The 17,642-nt window shown below is 33.2% G+C and overlaps 1 protein-coding gene across 1 annotated transcript; it reads left to right on the forward strand.

Moving 5' to 3' along the window:
* The first annotated feature begins 1,248 nt into the window (after nt 1-1,248).
* LOC133702948 (uncharacterized) lies at nt 1,249-7,101 on the forward strand. The gene is made up of 8 exons (XM_062127292.1): nt 1,249-1,766; nt 2,409-2,504; nt 3,668-3,778; nt 3,851-4,160; nt 4,500-4,590; nt 4,949-5,282; nt 5,759-5,907; nt 6,378-7,101. The coding sequence occupies exons 1-8, from the start codon at nt 1,425-1,427 to the stop codon at nt 6,895-6,897; spliced, it is 1,953 nt and encodes a 650-aa protein (XP_061983276.1). The 5' UTR covers nt 1,249-1,424; the 3' UTR covers nt 6,898-7,101.
* The last annotated feature ends 10,541 nt before the right edge of the window (nt 7,102-17,642 follow it).

The following is a 17,642-nucleotide window of genomic DNA, read 5'->3' on the forward strand; positions in this document are numbered from 1 at the left end:
AATAGTTGTGAATAAAATAAGGCTCAACAAAGCAACTTAAGAAAAAATAATGATTGTTAAAGTCAATGTTAATGAGGTTAATTATCTCGTTGATGAAGTTTTAGAAATGATAATATTTATTGCTTTTAAAGTCAAATTGATTATATAATTTTGAGTAATGATGGATTAATATTAGTACTACAAAACATGTATGCGCCAAGAAAAAGATATTTTTCACTTATAAAAGAAATGGATGGAAAAAACCTATACATAAAGAACTCATTAACCTAAAAAATTTCAAGTGTTAGAAATTAGGGGCGAGCAAAAAAATTGAAAAACTGATTAAATAGAGAAAACTGAAAAAAATAACCGAAAAAACCGAACCGTGAAAAAAACCGATTAAAATTTTAAAAAAATCGACTGGTTCGGTTCGGTTTTATAAGTCTGAAACCAAAAAAACCGAACCGAACCTAAATCGAACCAAACCAAACCCAAATAGAAAAAAACCCGAAAAAAACCGAGTCAAACTAAAAAACCGAGCAAAACCGATTTGAACCGGTTTTTGTCCTAAAAAATTAAACCGAACCGAAACTAATCGGTTTGAACCGGTTTTAGTTTTTTTAAAAAATTTTAATTTGATTATTTTTTTTATAAATATTAAACCGAACAGAAAATAATTATCTTGATAAAAATATCATGCTGAATGTGGTATTTGAAAAGCCTCTGGCCCTCAATAATCCACTGCATGTTGTTGAAATTTAAAAACAATTAATGTTTGACTCATTTGAAAAGCCTCACCCTTCATAATATAGTTCAACTAATAACATTATTAGTTTTCCTCTTCCAAACAACTGGTTCGACTCTAAACATGTTTTTTATAAAATTTATTTTATTTTAACATATTATCATATATATATATATATTATATTTCAAACGATAAAATAAGTTTGATTTATATATTATGTTTGATTTCAATGAAAGATACTTCTTTTTCTATGAATGCATAAAATATATAAATTAAATACATTAGCTACTAATTCCAAGTAGCTGGGTAGCAATTAAAAAAGTATGTTTATTTTTTTTAAAAAATTAAAATTCGGAGACTAACACTAAAATAAATTATCCCGAATATATTAATATGAAAAAAAAATCTTGGTTATTTTGAGAAAAACAACGTTGATTACTAAAAAATCAAACATAGTTGAAAGTTTGACGGGTCTGAACCAAAACCTAAACCCGGAACCCATTTTTGTCCATGAAAACCCGAAACCAAAACCCTACTAAAACCTTCTCCATCTCTCCTCCCATGGTAACTGTCTTGCTGTTCAAGACATAACAGCGCCAAAAGAACCCTTTAAACCCTCCTCTTTCTCTTAAACCCCAAACCCAAGGTTTCTCTATACACCATCTATCATTTTATTTCCTTACACAGTAAAAGAAAAAAAATGGGAAAAACAAGTGAAATTGGAGGGCTAATCTCAGCAATAGCAGCTTCCTTTTCCTTTTCTCAATCAAATTTTGTTTCTTTTGCTGATGGCCCTTTTAGTTTCTCTCCTTTCTCTTCTTCAAACCCTTCTCCTTCCCCTCAATCTTCTTCGCCTTCTTCTTCTGTACAATCTCAGCCGTCCACTTTGCCTCAATCAACGGCGGCGGATAATAGTGAGCCTGCTCCTAGAGCTCCTAGGAATGATCACCCACGAACGACATCTGCTGGGTTTGATCCTGTGGCTTTAGAGAGAGGTGCTAAGGCTTTGAGAGAGATTACCTCTTCCTCTCATGCTAAAAAGGTTGAAACTTTATTGAAAAGGAAGTAGTTTTTTTGCGGGATTTTGCGGTTGCTGTAAGGGTGCCTGTACTTTTTTTGTGTTTTTGGTGGTGGGATTCACGAAAAATTTGTGGAAATGTGTTTGTGTTGTTTTTGCTGGGTTTTTGGAATTGAAATTGGATTTTCTTTATTGGGTTTTTTTGTTGGGTTTTTAATTGGGGGCATTTTTGAGGAGTTGGTGAAAATGTTTTTTTTTTTTTGAGATGTTTGGTTGGTGGGTTTCATTGGGTTTTGGAATTGTTTTGTGGAGTTTCGATTTTCGTTTTGAAGTTTTTGTTGTTACTTTTAGTTATAGAGACGAGTGGATAGAGAATTTCGAAAATGGAAAGAATTGAATTGAATTTTCCTTTTTCCCTCTTTTGTTGCCGAGAAAAAATAGCGTTCAAGTTAGTGTTATCCGGATTGTATAAGACTTGACAAAATTGAACTGCTTTTAGTTTTCCATTTCCCAGCCCTTGGATTCATTTTGCTGTTGTGAAATTTGCATGCTCGAAATGGTTTTTGAGGGGATTTGTTGATTATTTATGGATGCTGAATGTGGATTTAAATAGTTTCCTCAGTTAATGGGTGAATGGACTAATAGTGGTGCTTCTTGTTGGTGTAGGTCTTTGAGACTATAAAGACGCAAGAAGCAACGAGGCAGGCAGAATTGGCTGAAAAAGCTGCAGAATTTAAGGCATTGCAAGCTCAGGCTGAAACTGTAAGTTACGATATGATGTGTTCTGTTCTTCTTTTAATTTTCATCAAGCTTGTGACTTCTGAGGCCTCTTGGTTCGTCGTCAAATGGTTGGTGGCTCAGAAATCCTTGAATGGTTGATAGATACCTGAAGCCAAAGGGCATCTTTGCTTCATGGCTTCTCTGCTGTTGTTTTGTTGGAGCCACGTTATTTTTGTAGGCCTTTGAAATAATTACATGACTGACCTCAATTTTTTTGAAACTGCTGAAATATCTCGAGTCATGAACTCAAGAAAGCATATTGCTAGGACAAGCGTTGAGCTCTATACTTATTCATTTATTGCTCCTTGAATACAAATGAAAGAGCACGGGGGCTTTACCTGGACAAAAAATAAAGTTAATCTGCTTGGTTGCAGTTTTTCCTTTGTTGACCATGTTTTCTGGTTGGGGCATACCGGGTCTTCCCTTAGTGTGAATCACATAATGTGTTCTTTAATCACTGGCTTGCTGCAATTCCTATGCGATCTTTGATACCTTTTTACTAACATATAGTGGGTTAATTGTTGACATGAAACATTTATCATATGCTATTATTTCTAGATGGCTTCTTTCTACTGCCAGCATTTTATCCCTATCAAGTATTAGATGTAAGTTGAGCTAGATTTGTTTCTTTATTTGAATCTAACAACTATGGAAATTACTAGGAACACCTTTTCTTTTTATATCTCAGGTTATTACTGATGTGAATTGGAGTTCTGTTGGGGGAATAGCTGTGTTTCTCTATTGAATTATCCTGTGTTTTATTTGTTATTATTATCGGATCAATTATGTTAGGGTTAATATGATTTTTCTGTAGCTCAGCAGCTGCTTAGAATTTGTTAGTGTTTGAGTCATTGCTTTCCTTAAAATTCCTGTAGCTGTGTAATTTTAAAGTTTTGACTGAAATCTGTTTGTGTGCACTTATAAAATTTCCTATTGACTGAAAGCAATGTAGTTGTTAGTTGTGTCAAATGACTTGTGAGAGATCGGGCTTTGGTTTTTTTATAATGAAAAGTTGACCACAGAATCTTTGTTACTAGATCAATGAATTTTGCCTCCGCATGCCATATGTGTTTTGAGAATTGGCCCATTGTTAGTTGCTGATATATCATCATTTTTTCTCAAAATTTCCGTCTTTTGCTTGGCAGGAGAGACAAAGAGTGGTATATGATGAGCAGAGGAAGCTGGCACAGCACCAGGCACAGACTAAATCCCAGATGGCTCGCTATGAGGATGAACTGGCTAGGAAGAGGATGCAGGCATGTATCATAAACATTTTAGGATGAAAGGAGTTATTTCACAGAGAGGAGTTTAATTTCTCCATATTACAGGCTGAAAATGAATATCAAAGAGCAAGGAATCAAGAGCTTGTGAAACTGCAAGAAGAATCATCAATAAGACAGGAGCAGGCTCGAAGAGCAACAGAAGAACAGATTCAAGCACAGCAGCGACAAACAGAGAGGGAAAAGGCTGAGATAGAACGTGAAACAATTAGAGTGAGAGCTATAGCAGAAGCAGAAGGGAGAGCCCATGAAGCAAAGTTAGCTGAGGATGTTAATCGGCGAATTCTGAAGGATCGTGCAAATGCTGAAATGGAGAAATGGGTTGCTGCAATAAACACTACCTTTGAACACATTGGAGGTATATATTCAATCACATGCACTAGCTAAACTTTGAGAAAGCCTTGTTTGAAGAGAGCCTTGGCTATGACTTCTATAAACAGTTATGGGTCTTAGGATGGGCTGGACTACTCTTGGTTTACTGAAGGCCTTGCCTCTCTTCCCAAGCTCAGGGACCCTGTCCTTGCAGCGAATTAACTGAATGCTTGATGGTCCCTGATTTCTCTATATCAAATTCGGTGTTCTACTAATTAAATTTAACCTTAGTCTTCATAAACCTGTAGTGGCATTGTTTTGGTTTTCTTTGCTCATTATTTGTTTTTGGGACATTATCTTATTTGACTGTAACTGTCTTTTGTAGGTGGTTTGCGAGCAGTTTTAACTGATCAAAACAAGCTGGTCGTTGTTGTGGGAGGAGTCACGGCACTTGCAGCAGGGATTTACACAACAAGGTAAAAATTACCCTTTCTTGAAGACACATATTGGTGGGCTTGTATGCTGGTAGTCACCTTTGGAAGTTGAAATCCCTTTTCTCTGCACTTAACATGTCATTAAACTTTAAAGAATTTGAGTTCATCATGCTTGTTGTTTTAAGGTGAGAATTTGTTGGGCCTTGAATTGATATGGTCTTAAATAGTTGATCAGTGATGTGCCGATGTCAGTTTACATCTCTGTGAGCGTTGGTCATGTTTGGGTATGTTGTCACACAGCTAGTGTGGAAGTATCAGTAGTTGATTTTCTATTCCGTGCAGTGCGTCTCTCGGGTGTGAAGTAACATTACAGCTCATGCTTCTAGTTTTTGAATTGCAGAGAAGGTGCTAGAGTGATTTGGAGCTATGTAGATAGATTACTGGGACAACCATCACTAATCAGGGAGTCCTCCAGGGGCAAATACCCTTGGTCAGGAGTTTTTACCCGTTCCTTGAGCACTTTATCAAGCGGTGCAAATAAGGGATTGACTTCTAAAAATGGAAATGGATTCGGTGATGTGATTTTACATCCTTCTCTTCAGAAACGAATTGAACAGCTGGCTAATGCAACAGCCAATACAAAATCCCATCAGGCTCCATTTCGGAACATGCTTTTCTATGGACCTCCAGGAACCGGGAAAACAATGGCTGCTAGAGAGTTAGCTAAAAAATCTGTAAGACATCTACTAACCTTAAATTATTTTTGTTATTATTATTGAAGTCTTCGGTGCATTACTTATGCAATGAGATGGTGATCTTCTTTGTTCAGTAATTAACTTGCAAGCATATAATGTGCAGATTGTTATGCATTGACTTTTCTGACATTGCCACATCACGGATTGGAGGATGAAGTGTTTGAATCATCAATTCACTTTTTAATTTCTATAAGGAAGATGGAGTACTTGTGTCATAAATTTGCATGTTAATACCCTTAACCATATCTTCTTTTCTGCTGGCTAGCTTGTAATTTTGATTTGGGATTAGAGCTTTGGCACTTTTGGTTTTCAAATCTAAGTGCAATACGTTTACTGGTACTTCAAATTACTCTAGAGTGGGGATTTCATATGTTATCATATCATATTAAGATAGCTTCTGAAGAATGTCTTGCTTTGTCTTCTTCTTCTTCTTCTGACTTAAGATTTACATGCAGGGCTTAGATTATGCTTTGATGACTGGTGGAGATGTTGCTCCGCTGGGATCACAGGCAGTCACAAAGATTCACCAGTTATTCGACTGGTCCAAGAAGTCTCGGAGGGGTTTGTTGCTATTCATTGACGAAGCAGATGCATTTTTGTGCGAGTAAGTGGTGATTTTCTATTGGATAAAAGAATTGCATCTCAAAGAGCTTAAAAACTGTCTTTGTTAATTGCTTTATATGATAAGGCTTGAGGTATTTTTCTTCAGTATGTGAAAATTGAACTAAAATGAAATTAAACAAATAAAACAGACTAAAATCCCTTTTATTTCTGTGTGTAGTTACTGATGTTTTGTGAAGTGTCAAAAGTACTCCTACTTGAAGGAGAGGATATTTATTTACTAGCAAATAACTATAGGAGTTCGGAATTGGATGGAACCTGTACTGTTATTATGAGTGAGCTGGTAAAATGCCCCACTATATATAATAATGTCCAATTGGGAAAACTGCAGACTGGAGTTTCTCATGCACATTGCACTATCCCTAGTTATTTAGTTCTAGTAAGTTTGTTTTCAGTTCTACAAGATGTATAGTTTCCTGCATGAGAGAATTAATTATTTGCCTAAAATTGCAGGCGGAACAAGACCTACATGAGTGAAGCTCAACGAAGTGCACTGAATGCCCTTCTTTTCCGCACCGGTGACCAGTCCAAGGATATAGTCCTTGCACTTGCCACAAACCGCCCTGGTGATCTTGATTCAGCTGTTTCAGACCGTATAGATGAAGTTCTGGAATTCCCTTTGCCTCAGACAGGAGAACGTTTCAAGCTGCTCAAGCTTTATGTGGATAAGTATATAGCTCAGGCTGGATCAAGAAAATCCGGTGGTTGGCTCCAAAATTTGTTCAAAAGACAACCACGGAAGATAGAAATAAAGGGACTGACCGATGATATCTTAAAGGAAGCAGCAGAAAAAACAGAGGGATTTTCTGGGAGAGAAATAGCCAAATTGATGGCAGGTGTCCAAGCAGCAGTTTATGGAAGTCCGAACTGTGTGCTTGACCCAACCCTGTTCAGAGAAGTGGTAGATTATAAAGTTGCAGAACATCAACAGAGGAGTAAACTGGCATCAAAATCAGAACAAAAGAGTCATTAGGGTGTCTGCCTGTTGAAGTGATATTTTTTATGGGCTGTTCTATATTCGGCTAAGGATAAGGTACACGAGTGACTTAGCTAACGAAAAAAGCCCACATTTTTTTGGTTCTGGGCATCATGTTTATCATTATTTCCCCCCCTTTCATGGGGGAATATTGAAATTGCTTATTCTAAATTTTGTTAGATTTGATGATTGTTATCTTTATCATCCTGCTCGCTTTTGGATGGGGCATGCAGGGAAACCTCATTGGTATAGGTGCTATTATTGCTCCAATTCACGGACACTCTAGGGTTTTAGGTCAACAAATAACAAGCATCAAAGGCTTCATCTGTTTTGTATTCTTAGAACTTTCAACCCAAAATTATAAGTTTGGTTCAGCGATTTGCCCTATGCAGTCTGTGTCTTGTATTACTAATTTCCATGGAGGTTTGCTAACTAAGATTCATGTCAGACCTTCAACTTCTATTGTAAATATATCCAAAACTGAACGTTGGAGGTGATCTGTGTTGGCAAACTCGTGAAAACTTTATTGTAATAAAAGACATGTAAACATAAAGAACAAATGGCTTGGTCCTGATATGGCACTTGCCACCAAGAATCTTCAAAGAGACAATACCTCCTTATCATCTTTCTTGTATGAAAGTCATCAATGGAGACTCCACCTTCATCGCCTTCGTCTTTAAGATATCATCAATCTCCAACTCTGGCCAGCTGCCTTCTTTCCCATATTTCTACATGCGACGAAGTGAGGAAGCCCTTCTTTGCTAGGGTAATTCTTGAAAACAGGATGCTGAAACTCTTCTAGCCACGGCCCATCAACTTTTCTGTGGTCCATGGCAACTTTTGAAGAAAGAAACTTGGGCATCTCTTCATGAAACATGCCGTTCAAGGTTGCTACTGCCATATTGATGATTCCATGAGGCTTGCCAGGTGTTTCGCACGAGGAACGCCATGCAATTCTTGCCATTGATCTTCAACAAGTCTTCAAGCAAGACATGAACCACACCGATCTACTCACCTTTCCTGAATCTACTCACCCGGTAGATCTCCAAAACCAAGCAAGAATTAGGTCTCCTACGCTCGAATTCTTCATCTACAGAAAAAACGAACTTGTCATTCCAAGTGGGGTTTGTGTCCCCGGTTCTGTCAACTCTTGAGACAGCCTTTTCCTTAGGGTCGATGAAGGCCACGCCGTAAGTTTGCATTGGTTTTGAAGACGGCTTGCTCGTAGAAGACATGAGCTCTTGGGCTGATATGAGATTGATCTCCATGATGATTGCTTTACGTAGTGACGATGTTTCCATGCTGAGGTTTGAGATGAATATAATAACTGAGTAGGATGAACAACTAGGGTTTCTTTTATGGGTGTGAAGAGTATTTGTTAATGGTTATATATATATATATATATATATAAGGGGAGGTAAGGTGAGAATCCGATGCTTGTTTAGGAAGGCAAGACTCATGACCAGCCTTAGCATAGTCCTACTCAAATATGAAAAAAATCAAAAGTCATATTTCTAATTTTTTGACAGGAACATTTAGAAATTAATATGTATATCACTCTTTTTTTTTTTATTATTCCATTTGCTTAAATTATTTTATAATTTTCACCCCTAGTACCAAAAAAAAAAAACTATTAAATTGAAAACAGATAGACATTTTTTTTTATATAAAAACACCATAACATTTATATGGCTTGTAAATTACACACTAGTTGTATGTGGAAATTCACTACTTAGGGTATATCATAAAATAGCCCAACCGGCCGCTTTACCCAGGGTAATGAAAAGGCTCTAGAAGCCCATTTCGGGAATGTTTGTGATTATGGTGTAATGTATTTTTTTAAATAATTTTTTATTTAAAAATATGTTAATATATTTTTTTCAGATTTTTATTTTAATTATAATATCAATACATTAAAATCATTAAAAAAATACTAAAAAATTATTAATTTAATGTTTTTTCAAACAAAAAACATTTTTTAAAAAAATATCTAAATAAAATAAATAGAAGTTATGCTAAACACCCCAAACTTCTCCGAGCCTTATAAGTTTATGCTTGTACTATCAGTCAACAACAAGGATTAACAATTTTATTTTATTTTCAATAAAAAATATTTTTGGCCATTTAAATTAATCTCATGCATAATTGATTTTTTTTTATTTCATTAAGTTAAATCGAGTATTACCATAGCATTATATTGCAAGGCTTTTTAAATTTTCAACTACAAAAATATCTTCGAGTCAATTCTCATACATCAAAAATAAATTCAAGATTATATCATTTTCTTGATATAATAAAATATCCTAAGATTTCAATAAAATATGGTAAGTTATAATATTCTAATCATAACCACCAAAAAGCTAGGAATTAAGCAATGATGATGGTTTTTGGTGGACACTAACATTGGTGTCTGTGATTCACCACTAATTCAGAATTATTATTTTTTTGTAAAAAAATTATATTTAAATGTTGAAAAGATATAAAAAATTAATTTGAAATATTCTACAAAGGTGGATTTGAAAAAGAACATATCATTGTATTAAACCATGAGTTATTGGATTAATTTAGGTTAATATTTTTTTATTAAAAAAATAATAATTTATTTTTTCCCCTTAATTATTGACATGATTATATTTTAATTGAGTTAAATCATTAGAAACTCTAGTATATAAAATAAATTTTGTTGGGTTAATATCTTTTCGATCCAACTAAAACTCCAACTTGAATAAAATTTTAATTTTAAATTAATTTAATAAATTAAATCAGATTTAATAACTATAATTATAATAAATTCAAACCTAACAATCCCCGGCATGCACAATAATTCTGGCCACCAATCCAAAATGGTAAAACTACTCAGACCTTCTCTATTCTAAATCATTTCAACTTTATTCGTTTGGCTATTAGTGGAATGCTAATAGTACTGGTAGAATGCATATTTTATGCAAATTAATTAATTATAAAGATATAATAATTAAATGATGAGATTCAAGATTTAATAACCAAGAAAAAGATAAGAGATAAAATAATGTAGCAGGAAAAAAATATAAAAAAATAAAAAAAAACAAAAAATAAAAGTAATTAGAAACACATCAAGACTCCGTTTTCAACACACATGTTAGGATGTTGTTACTGTTAAAAATATCTCAACAAAATAATTCTAATTAAAATTTAAAAAACTATCTAATGAGGTTGTAATTAATCTCGAACAAAATTTCTAATAAATTATAATTTTATTTGATAATTTTTTAAGATATAATTAAAATTATATTATAAAAATCTTTTTAACAATACAGATATACTGGAAACGAAACTCCGAGATGTTACCAGTAACCAATTCTTTCTTTACCTTCAATTATATTTAAACTGTTCTATTATCCTAGTACTTTCTAACATGTGCTATTTTCCCGAAACATTTATCATTTATCGAAACTATGTTGAAACTCTAAAAGACCCGAATTGCTGTTTATGTAATTTGAGCTGTCTTTTTATGCGTTGATGTGGCATTGAACTGATTACCGGATTGTAATTTTTTATTTTTTTCAGATTTTATGAACAATTAATCAATGATTTACTTATCTCCATTGATCATGTCGCAAGTTCCTTATATACATTCGTAACTTTTTTCTTCAAAGAAATTTCTTTTTACCAAAAAAATTGTCAAGAACTACCAAAAAAATATCAAATCTCTGCTTGAAACTTAACTTGTATCATGAAATTGAACGTTGTACTTGCTGAATTGTTGATTCACAAGGCTATGCATATTATAATTTTTTCGCAGCCCTTTAGGGTTTTTATTTATAAGCAAGGATCAAGAATAATGAAATAAAAACAACAAAAATCACCATGACTAAACATTTAATTCGTGGTGTTTATCATACACTATATCCAACAAAGACAAATAGTTAGAACAGAAATTCGACAATTAAGAATTGTATTAATTAGTGCATTAATTATGAGCAAATATGAATTGAATGCATCCCCACTTTGAATTGAGATCTTGCCGACACAACTTGCTGCCTACATGAACATTGATCTTGTCCTTGGCTGGATCAAGCAGCATCATCAATGCATGCATGGAGGCAGAGAGAGATTGAGAGAGAGAGAGAGAGAGAGAGAGTTTCATAGATTTAGAACATGTAGAGATCAGCTAATTCTTCCAAAGAATCAAAACTAGCATTTGGATCAGCATTTTCAAGCATCCATAAAAGGTGGTCAAAAAAGACCACCTCACATTTCACCACCAAAATATTATCCTCTCCTGGTTTTTGCCTTGACTTCTCAATGAGAGCGTTCACCAGAGGATGGCTCAGATACTTGGAGCTAATGACATACCTCTTTCTTGTGCTTCCAACAAATATTGTTTCATGATTTTCTTCTTCTCGCTTGTGATCACCCCATAAATCTTCCCTTGTTGATTTAGACCTTAGGCTACTATAAGATGAAGATCTCCCTAGTTGCCTTGACAAACTCTTGCATTTCCTTAGTATCAAGTTGATCTTCTTCATTATATTTTGTGAGACCAAAAGGAACAGAAGGACAAGTTTAGAAGTTAATACTGCATAAAAATATGAATGCGGCATGCATATATAGGAGACTTGCTATACACTCACAGAAGGTATAACAGCAATTGGGGTGGCTAGATGAGCCATGGTGGGTGCTTTGTCATTGTTTACATCTGCTGGCAATGTGGGGCATGTTGAGCCTTGCAACCGAACATTTCAATCATCAATGACATAAAACAAGCCATCTTTTTTAATTTTATGAATGAATGATGTATGGTGGGGCTTTTACAGGCACAAAAGGACATACAAAATCTCTATTTACAAGTCAATCGGGCATTAATGTATGTCCAAGCCCTCAGTTTTCACACCGGGCCTGAAATCTGTGGAAGTCTTCTTGTTGAGTGATTAAGCTAGCACTCTGATGATAGCAGCGGATTGCCTACGGGAAAGAAGGCCACATAGTTTGTTTCTTTTCTTTTCCTTTTTGGTAGAAGACAATCCAATAAATTAGTGGTTAGGCACTTGATGAACAAATTCCTAAATCTAAATTTCTCAGCACTAGCTTGTTACAAACATATATATACGTCACAGGAAGGCACAGCTAGTTATTAATGGTAGGTAGACACTTTTTTAGCATAGATCTTGAAAAAATTGCATATTGGCAAGGCAAAATTGCCCATGCCCGTCAAAAAACTGACTACCATACTCTGGAAAAGTTTTGGAATTTTGAGGTTCATACCTCCATAACTATACCATCTATTTTTATCTTCTTTTGAATATCATCTAAAAATCTTAAACTCAATATATAATTGTCAAGTGAAATGGTGATCCGTGATCAGAATGAGAAAGGAGGATTCTTTTCTTATCATGGGATTTTGTTTGATCAAGACAAAAAATATTATTTATCATGAAAAGACATATATATAGTGATGTAGCGTCTAACAATAAAAAAGAAATTAGGGTTTCTCGAATTATAAAATTATGGTTTTAAACGGTAGAGAAAATTTTGTTTAACTTTTAATTTTTAACTTTGTTTTAGTCTCTAATTGTTTAAATAGAAGCTAAAAGTGATCTAATGAAACATAAACAAATAAAATTTTTGAAATCTAATTAAGAAAACATATAGAAAGATAAAAATAAAATAAAATAATATTTTCTAGATCTAATGGTAGCCTGGTGCTACCGAGTTGATCTTACCTATAATATAAATTCTTCAACCTAATCTAACTATTAAATCAAGTTTTTTTTTTTTATTAGAAAGCTCGTACTACTTCGTATGAAACTTGAATTTTTGATAAGCATTCCACGTCATATTGTAACTGAAAACATAATTCTCAAAATGTTAGCCACGCATATTAATTTCCTCGACAAGGAATCTATAGATTAGATCAGCTAAGCATGATGTTTGTGTAATTTAACGTAAGACATTTTTTTTTTCCTGTCTGGAAGATGCCGAAATGTAACATGCAGATGGATCAGATGTGACTACAGCAAGAGAGGTCTTGCTTTGCATTGTACATTATAACAAGAAATAGCCATGAGGAGTGAGTCCCACCTGGAATGGAAGGCTCGAACGGCTGCCTAAACTTTCATGGGTAGCTGACAAAATCTGTGATCGTGGAAATTTTGTCACAGAGCCAAAACCTCGACCTTTCCACATGGCCTCTGCAAATCGAATTGGCTAAGAGAATAGACGACCAAATTTCATGAAGATTACCTGCGAAAAAGCATATTGGTACCCTGTACATGCTACCTAGCTAGGCATGGGCTGTTCTGATTCCTTGAACCTAAAATAATTAATAATTTGATTCAATGCTAAAAAAATATATATTTGTTTGATATGAATTTAAGAGTATTTGATGAGATATATGTTCTCTGTTCTATGCTCCTGTCCAAACCTAATCTAAAGACATGCATGCACTGGTTCATCACTGACCTAACCAAGAATGCCATTTGTCTCTTGACTCCCACAGAAGTCAGTGTCATGTTGGGTTCTTTCTAAATACAGAGAAACCCTAAAATCGAAATCTAGCTCAGCCACACCACATTGTTGAGCACCCATTGGGTTGTTATACCCCTTTCTGGTAAAACCAGGGGCAAAGTAACATGGCAATGAGCCTGGCCATGAAGACTTGTAGCTTGACGTGTCATTTTCTTGGCACCTGCAAGACCTGGGTTTGAGTATTCCTATATTATAAAAAAAAGAAAAAAAAAGTTGTATTGAGGGAAGAAAATGCAGGGTAATATAAGGCCTGAGGGTGTTCTTATAATAAATGTACCTGATTGATCATTCTCTAATAATGGCTTAATTAAAAAAAAAAATTAAAATTCAGCCATGCGCATGAAAGTTTTCGTAAAGCATAAACCCTCAATTCTCTAAAATTTGCGTTGACAAATTAAATTAAATATTATCATCTCCTCCTCCTTGCCATCACTTTTGTAGTTGCCACCATTTCTACAATTTTATTGTGTTCATCTCAAAATCAACCAACAATCACACACACCTCAATTTCTTGACTTTTCTTCTTCCTCTCCGTATCGTCACCATTTATACATATTTTTCCTTCTTCATAACAATATCATGACGGAAGAAAACTAACTCTACAAGTCATGAAAACCTGTAAAGAACAAGTAGAAAACTAATTCTTAATTGTAATTAATAAGAAGCAACTTGAAACAAAGATCAATGCAAAGGTCAACAAATTAAGTGCTCATGGCTGCAGCAATAACTCCCTATTTATATACTCTCATGGTGGTGTTTCCTGCAACCTAGACTTGAGTTCATCCCACCACCTTGCCCATCCTCTATAGTAAAGCAAACCCCAGTATGCATCCCTGTTTTCTTTCCCTCCATGCTAGATATATGCAACTGTAGCAAGGATTATCAAAGGCCTAGAAAACAATTCCTCCAAGGCATCAGACTCTAAGTAAAGATTAGTGAGAAGTATTGGCTAAATGATAGATCGATAACATTATTTCTCCTTGACTGACTGACACGTGAAATCATCTTGAAAGAAAATACAAGGTGCGAGTATAGTAATATGTCAACGATGGATCATATCTTTATCAATCTTATCTGCCTTGACAACTGGATTTCCCTTTGCAAATAGCATCCTGTCCAGTATACTCTTGTAATAAAAAACGCAGTTATGCTTGTCTGAATATCTGTGCTGTGAACAGAACGTGTATATGCACCGGCACTTAAACTCCGTCAAGCCCACTTTTCTCCTGCAAAAGTTACACCTGTTTGCCACCACCACTAGCCGTGGACACTGTTGGTTTCATATTGAATAAAGTTAATTCTAGATTAAAAAATAGGGTTTACGTGAAATTAAGGGTCTTTTTAGGTTTTTTTTTTCCTTTAAGAACAACAATTCATTTAAAGATTATAATTTTGATGGAAAGTAGTTTTATGATGGAAAAAAGTTTCATATCAAGAGTGAATTTCTGAAAAGTAAATTTTTTTTATGTGTAGTAGTGTCATGAAAAACATTTTCTAGTATTTGGCTATGCTATAAAAAATAAGTCGGAAAATCACTTATTAATTTTTTATTTTTTAAAAAAATTTATAAAAAAATATAGACTAAATCTAGCAGATGCAAAAGTTGAAAGATGGAATTAAAAAAATTCAATTCAATAAATTATTTCAAATAAAATAAATAGCAATAAAAAAATTAAAAACCAAATCTAGCATGAAAAAATTGGAGGAGGATGAAATTGTAAAAAAAATCTTATTTTATAATTTATCTCAAATAAACAAGTAATAATCAAAATAACAAGAACCAAATTTGAAGGAAAAATAAACTTAAGCGATGCTTTGAAAATTTAGAGGGTCAAATATGAAAATCAAGGAAGAGAGAGAAAAGAAAACAAAATAAAAAAAAAGATCGCAAGAACCAAACTTGAAATCGATACACTGCAAGCATCGCTTAAACAGAAAGAGGTTGTGAGACGATTCTAACCATATTAACGAGGGTTGTCTTCAGAAATTGTACACGGTGTCATATGCATGCCGCCTAAATATGGCTACATGTGTGACGCGTTGGCGCATCCATTGCATTGCTAATCATTTTTTTATTTTTAAATTATATTTTATATTTATTAAAATACTAATTGCCCTCAATTGACTTAATTGTTATTAAAAAAATAATAAAAAAAATACAAAAAAGCCCTTGAACCCCAATTTAATAAATTTTGATTTTAAAAGTAATTTTGTTATTTCACTTTATTTTTTTGGTTAAAGATTCAGAAAGTGTTTTTTGAAGTTGAGAAAAGGAAAATGCTTTTCTTTGGAAAGACTTAAGGTTTTTCTTTAACTAGAAATCACTTTTTATTTTTATTTTTATTGATAAACTTTTCTAAAATTAAATAAATATAAAAAAATTAAAAAGTAATTCTAAAAAGATATTTTTCTCGAAACAAAACACCCCTAAATATTATTAATTTTAACAAAAAAAAAATTAATTTTTAGAGTTTTGTTGGATAGGGATTGACAATCATTGTACAAAAATTGGGCTTTTTTTTTAAGAATTTGAAAGTGAGGTTTTGTTCGGAATTTAACATTGCCATTACTAACAAAAAAAAAAAAAAGGCACTAGGAATTTCGACATCTCGATTTGTGAAGACTATCGTTCGGGTTTAATCTTATATGCCTAACTTATGCTAATTTCCAGATTAGAGGATAATTTCGAAAGATAAAAGAAGATAAAACCAGTACAAATATATAAATAAAAAAGAAAACGAAAAATCAATTACAGAGAGAAGATTTGTGTTTGATTTTCTAATCACAAAGAAGGAGAGAACAAGTCATGGAGAGGGAGAAAAGAAAATTGAAACTACACATTCTCGTATCATTGATTCAGTTGAATTTAATAAGGTCAGTTCATTTAATAATATATATATATATATATATATATATAAACAACTTTAATTTAATAATATAAAAAATTAAGTAAATTTAGACTAATCTTCTAAACCTGAATTAATCTTTTTATATCGCAACCCATAAAATCTAAAACTCGAACCCAAGCATAAAATTTAATTCCTAATCAATTTAATATTGAAAGATAAAATAAATAAATAAAAATCAATTTAAAAACTTATCAAAGCAAAAAAATAGCAATAAAAAAAACGATGATCAAACCGAATAGAAAAAAAATGGAGGATGAAATTGTAAAAAAAAATCAATTTTAGAAATCATCTCAAATAAAAAAAAATAGCAATCAAAAGAATGAGGGCTAAATCAGTGAAATAAAAAAATTGAAGGAAGAAATTGAATATAATTTCCAATTTGAAGTAATTTAAGAATAAGAAGAGAGAAAAGAATAAGGACTAAATATGAAGGAAAATAAAATTTAAGAGCTAATCTGTAAATTTGAGAGGGTCATGCATGGATTTCTAGGAGAAGAGAAAAGAAGGAAAAAAAAAGATGTTGGTGCCAAACTAGAGATTCATTGACCACACACGCTATCTAGAGAGAAAAAAGGACGTCGAGACGGATCGAATGACACGAAAGAACAATTATTTCGACCACTAAAGTCAGCCACACATGTCGTTTGAAGTTGACAAAGCGACTGATATGTGGGCGCATGCATCATCAATTTTTTTTATTTTTTTATTTATCAAAATACCATATTTTCTCTGGGACCAAATAATTATTATGAAAAGACTATTGTAAAATTACATAAAAGTCCCTATAATCAAGCTTCAAGAATTTTAATTTTTAGAGCAATAGAATCATTACATTATGTTTAAAAAAGTGAAACATTAAAAGAGCTTATAGATCATAGCTAAGTGTTTTTTACTTTTAAGGACAATCAAATTGCGCAAAAAATTGCAAAAAAAAACTAAAAAGAAGGGAAACAATTCTGGAATGATAAGGGAAGCCCATGAAAATACTATTTTACCCCTGAAAACTAGTTCTTCATGATTTTTATGTTGATGACAAAACCATGAATCCATTGATACAATCCACCGTGATTCACGGCATCTTTACCGGGTTTTTTCCACATCCTTCAGGTTTTTGTAAAGATTATTTTTGTGCTATTTCAAGGTTGCGAGTATAGTTTCTTTAACGACAAAGACAGACCATGGAATCTTACTCTCATAATTTCATCGTCACTGATGTTTTGGTCTTCTGGATAAGCATCCCAGTAAAATATTTTCCTACGTTTTTCTTAATATAATTTCATTTTTGACATTAAATTAAAAAAGTTTTTGTAGTGCTAAGCTGCTAAC

The sequence above is a fragment of the Populus nigra genome, chromosome 9 (genome assembly GCF_951802175.1).
Source record: "Populus nigra chromosome 9, ddPopNigr1.1, whole genome shotgun sequence".
In the NCBI taxonomy this organism is placed as follows: domain Eukaryota; kingdom Viridiplantae; phylum Streptophyta; class Magnoliopsida; order Malpighiales; family Salicaceae; genus Populus; species Populus nigra.